This window comes from Morus notabilis, unplaced genomic scaffold (genome assembly GCF_000414095.1).
Source record: "Morus notabilis unplaced genomic scaffold, ASM41409v2 Scaffold897, whole genome shotgun sequence".
NCBI lineage: Eukaryota > Viridiplantae > Streptophyta > Magnoliopsida > Rosales > Moraceae > Morus > Morus notabilis.
In genome coordinates, this window is record NW_010357386.1 from 189,499 (window position 1) to 194,900 (window position 5,402).

The 5,402-nt window shown below is 33.0% G+C and overlaps 1 protein-coding gene across 2 annotated transcripts; it reads right to left on the bottom strand.

Annotated features, from left to right (window-relative positions):
- Window positions 1-613: 613 nt before the first annotated feature.
- On the bottom strand, window positions 614-3,970 carry LOC21396758. 2 transcript variants are annotated; one of them, XM_024169650.1, is made up of 4 exons: window positions 3,813-3,970; window positions 2,153-2,246; window positions 1,537-1,630; window positions 614-1,318 (listed from the first exon to the last, which is right to left on the bottom strand). In XM_024169650.1, exons 3-4 carry the CDS (start codon window positions 1,568-1,570, stop codon window positions 864-866), a joined length of 489 nt encoding a protein of 162 aa, XP_024025418.1. In that variant the 5' UTR covers window positions 1,571-1,630; window positions 2,153-2,246; window positions 3,813-3,970; the 3' UTR covers window positions 614-863. The 2 variants fall into 2 exon arrangements, with proteins under 2 accessions (XP_024025418.1, XP_010088143.1); XM_010089841.2 differs by lacking the exon at window positions 2,153-2,246.
- Window positions 3,971-5,402: the final 1,432 nt, after the last annotated feature.

Sequence of the window (5,402 nt, forward strand, 5' to 3'; positions counted from 1 at the left end):
ACTTTTTTTTGTTACAGTGAAAAACTCTCAGAAAATGTCACATCTTACCCCTAATATGCTTTGTTGGTGAATTCTTCATTTGCGTACATGCATTTGGAATTCCTCGTACTTCAGGCAAGAAGGCTTACGAATCTATCAACTCACATTTTCGGACATCTCTTTTAGTTTACATCAATATTTTATTTCGAAAAAAAGTAATAAACATTGGATTCTGTATGATACGTTAAAATCTTAATTTGTTTAAAAAAAGGTGGTACAAAAGAAACATATCCTGTAAATAAAATTTGGGAGATCTTTTTCCCTCATTTTATATCAACAGCATCAAAGGGGAAAGCCTCCTCACAATTAGGGTGACACTTCCTTATACCACACAACTTGAAAACGACACGTAAAAAGTAATTTTATATGATACGTTAACATATGAGCTTCAAGTCAACACGGTTAATTCAAAAGTGACGACACACTTAAATATATGTGTTTGTTATGGAATTTGAAAAATTAAATATTTTTGACTTAGCTCTAATTAGTTGTGAATTTATGTTAGCTTTAAAAAAAATGGATCAATCTTTACTAATTAGGTTAATTAGGTCTTAAATGGGTCATTTGTGTTAAAATGTCACGACTCATTTATTAAATGCGTTCACGTGTCATGCCATGTTACTCGTATAAAAAAAACATATCATGTTTGGTTTTAAGTTACATGTTTATTAATCGTGTCGTGTTCGTATCAAGGCCTGATCGCGTCCTGTCAAATTTGTGTTGATGCGAACACAACCCACAGACACCAGTTCCCCCCCCCTACGGCAGCTTCCACTCTCACATCTGCATACTACGGTCTACACGAATGTCGTCAGAGACAACAATCACTCAACGTCAAACCCCTTCTCTTGAAGCTCTGAAACTACCTCATTCCTCATTCTCAGCCAGAGTTTCAGAGCTTCCTGCTGCAACTTCTTGTCTTGCAGCTCCTGGTGATAGTTATAAGCATCTTTATCCAACTCAGGAATCCCTTTGGGGCCAATCGCTGTGCCGATCATGCCGCCCTTGCCAATGAACTCTTCCATGGCTTCTTTGTCTCCCGGGTATGGAAATTCTCTTCGCTCATACAAATGTGCCAACTCTTTCTCTTCCTTGGGCTTAGGCTTTAGTGTCCACCAACCGAGTGGCGATGTCTCGTTGTACCACCAACAAGCACCGATAAGCACGTAAGCAGATAGTAGACCCTTCCCAATTTGTTTCCAGAACGGGTAGTCTCTTTTGCCAAGTCCTACTCTTGACAAGTATTTGTCGTAATCCATGGACTTGAGCAATTCAAACCCTGAGATTGTATTTAATAACATTAAAAACAAAAGACTTGATGATGAATGAAACGTTCAGAAAAAGTCTTGGCGGGAAAGTCCCGCAAGTTTCAAGAGAAACATGAAACACAAGCATTTCATCGAACATATGGGATGCAATGCATTGAAATGAGGTTTTTTCAAAGACAGACATGGTTTTGTTTTACAGTAATTACTATTAAGAGATCATGGACTTTACCCGTTTTGGCTGGTTGGTAGCGCTTTCGGACCATCTTGATCTGATACGATCAGGTTGATTCGGTTCCACCAGAATAGGGGAATACGACCTAAAACTGGAAAATGACAATGGAAATGAAGCATTCATCTTTAATTTTAAAAAACAAAATTCTTTCAAAACATGTTTTTGTTTCGACACATCTGATATTTTGTTTCTCCACCCAAGAACTCTAACCAAACAACCAACACAACCAACTATTTCAATACAACTACAAACGCATGTCAGAAGAAATGAGCGAGTGCCCATGAGACATTTAACAGCTCATAATCGAAATTTATTTATCCTTAAGAAATCAAATATCAAAACTCGTTAAGTCATGAAATCAAAGTGTTAATGAGTTTGCTCAACCAGAATACAAAGTACAAATCTTGATTCTAGTTCTATCACTTTCCCACTTATTAAGGCTCTTCTCCTCCCCACTTGCAGCCTATCATTATATATCAAGATTCCAAATTCAGAATCAACAAGACAATTATATTAACATGAAATCAATACATAATTATAGTAATTTTCATTGAAAATAAAGAAAAAGCGAGAGGTAGAGCTTAAAAAAAAAAGAAAAAAAAAAGTATTATACCGATTTCAAACAGAACCCAAGGTTGGGGGTAAAGAATTGGAGAGAAAGCATGAGAATGAGCTTCTTAGCAACCGGAAGAATTGACCTCTCAGACCTGGGAATAAGGTTTTCTTAACAAGCGCAATTGCACCACACAGTATTGATAACAAATGCAATTAGGCAACGTAAAGAAACTATAAGCAATGTAAGAATGCAAAAAGAAAACATACATTTGCAGACATAAAAGCGTATTATTTTACTTATCTTTGAGGAAAATGCAAAGGTGGCTAGTAGGGCACATTGTTGTGCCTCATCAAATATCAATTAACACGTTTTATTAGCCGTTTGATTAAATTTTAATGGTGTGATATATGATGTCTAACTGTAAATAATACCCAGCACGATATAAAAGTACTCTTACTCATAAATCAGACCGTTAAAACTAATATAACCACTATAAAAACTTGTTCTATCATTAGGGCAATACAACGTGTCTTAGTTAACAATTTTCTATCTTAAAAGCATGTTTATGAAGACTTGCATGACCTATGAAGTTCTTAAATAAAGGAATACGATCATTACAATTACATTATACAATACTACTATAGGAGGTTGAAGATGTTGATGTTATTGGAGGCAAGTACAACAAAGGTTCATCATCGTTGAAAGTTCATAAAATGACCGTGTCGACAAAAGCACCTCGATTACGAAACTGTATAACAAATTTTTAGGTTTGTAATTTTTATGTTTTGCTAGAATGTGTACTTCATTCAAACATGACTACTTACCACCATAGCAAAGAATAGTGTCAATTTTTTCAAAAAGAAAAAAAAAATCCCAATTTATTTTCTCCTGTTTTCCTTCTGTCTTATCAAACACATATAAAAATTCAAAGTTTGGTGTGTGTCATTTTGGGCAACCAAATATGTGAGAGATGATTTCACTTAATACTATTGATAAATCTGACAGTAAAATAAGAAAGAATAAAAATAAAGATAAAATGGATATATATATATATATATATATTTTACATGAAAAATCCTTAAAAGAGAAGGGGTAAAATCACGGGATAAGAATATAAAAATTTCACTATGAAAAATATGGATTACAACATTCTCTCCACTCTCTCATGTAAATAGGAGAAATATCTCACAAAAAAAGAAAAAATTAAAAAAATTAAATTTGTCTCACACACTACGAGAATTCTCTTTGAAGAGTGAGAATGAGATGTTTAATCCCTTTCTCTAAATTCCCTTATATAACTTTTAAGAATGAACTGTGACCACGAAATACTTGTGGTTAAGAATTAGTTAGGTCCCGTTTATTTTACTCATTCAAGTTTAGAATATAAAACAGTTATATTTAATTTTTTTATTACAGTAAAAAATTCTCATATAAAATTATATTTTAATTCTAATTAATAAACTAAAGGAGCTCTTAATTTGTGGCCATTCATTTTACGTCACCGTTTAGTCACTTAACTAAATTTAATCCACACAATTTTGTGACTTGAATCATGGGTATTGAGTTTTGCTAATTTTGAGCTTTTTTAAGTCTAAACCTAATCCAATAAATACGAGACAAATCTACAAACCAGAACTACGATCCCATCACCATCAGAAAACAAACAGGAAAATGTGTGTGAGAGAGAGAGAGAAATTTAGGTGAGAGAGACACAAACCTGTTGCAAAGGAAGAAAAAAGAAAAGCACGCTGCACCGAGGAAATCAGTGCTGAAACCAGAGTCTGATGATGACTGGCCTCCCAAGATATTTGAGTTCTACAACTTGAAAGAAAAGCGTATTAGAGATGAGACAATGAGAGATAGAGAGAAGAGGGATGGTTTCTTTAAAAAAAACAAAAAAAAACAAAAAAAAAACAAAAAATCTATTTCTTTACGACAATGAAAGATCTTTTTATCTATATATATTTATGCACTTCAGTCTTGTGTACCTTTTACCACTCGTTATTTATTAGTTCTCTTTATTTACGTTAAAATAAAAACGGTTTAATTTGTATTTTTATATATTTTATAATTTGTATTTATTTGTTACCTACTCATTTTATTTGCTCAGAGTTTAAAAAAAAATTAGTTCAATCTTTACTTTCATTCATGTCCTTCATATTTTATACAATGTATGTCTTTTTGTTCTTTGCAGTTTTTTATGTGTTTACATTTATGTCCTTTATTTTTTGTACTTTTTACCTACATGTTATATATCGTTTTCTCTTATTAAAGGCTTTTTCAAATTAAATAACATTTGCATTACATTCTGAAGGTGGCTTCCAAACTCACATAAATCGTCCCAATAAAATAAGTGATACTATCTATATGTTAAAAAATATAATATTACGTGAGATATTGTCAATGTATTTACTGTTTTCTATTACTTAAAATTAAAAGAAAAAAGTGGTTTAAAATGTCATCTCTATCCGCATAAGGATGACATTTTCTTCCCATACGATGACTCGCTCCAAACAAGACGTAAACGGGATTGCTAATATGATTTGGTTGGGATGGGGATAGATAAAATATTTTGTCTTCCAGTCGGGTCGAGGTGGGGATGGGAGATTGATTGGTTTTTGACAACAATTTTAAAAAAGCAAGATTTTTTCGGTATGCCTGACGTATCGATAGGTCAAGTTTTTTTAATTGTTAAATTTACATTTTTTTTTATTTTTACGTGATTTTATACAGATTTAACGGTTATAAAAATATGATCTATCGGTACGCCAGACGTACCAGAGAGTCACTCTTAAAAAAATTATACTTCTTAAAAGCGTGTCTCCACTTTAATAATTCCGAGTGAAAAGGTTGAAAAAATTGACTCAAGACCTTCCCTCTCCCCATTTATTAATTAATTGGCCTACACACCCTAATAATTAGTTAGTCCAGTTTAATATTGTAGATGGTGAAATCTACAATTAAATTTGTTAGAGGCCAATGGTTGAATTCGGATGATTAAAGTGTTAGTATCGTGATGACATAAAAAATAAATTGACAGGAAAAACAAAGAGAGCATTGGACTATGAATATTGGTTCCCGTAATTATTTAGGGTATGTCTACTATGGAGTGTTTGGATATTTCACTATGAATATTGATGAAGAATACAATGGTGATCTTCATAAATGTTAGGAGAAAACTGTAGAGAATACTGAAAAGCACGTAAAAAGTGGTGGAAAAGCTACGAAGAATGCTTGAGAATGGTGTAGGCGTGCTCTAGGGTGTGACCATGTGTCTCTCTCATTCCTTGGACGTGTATTCCTCCAT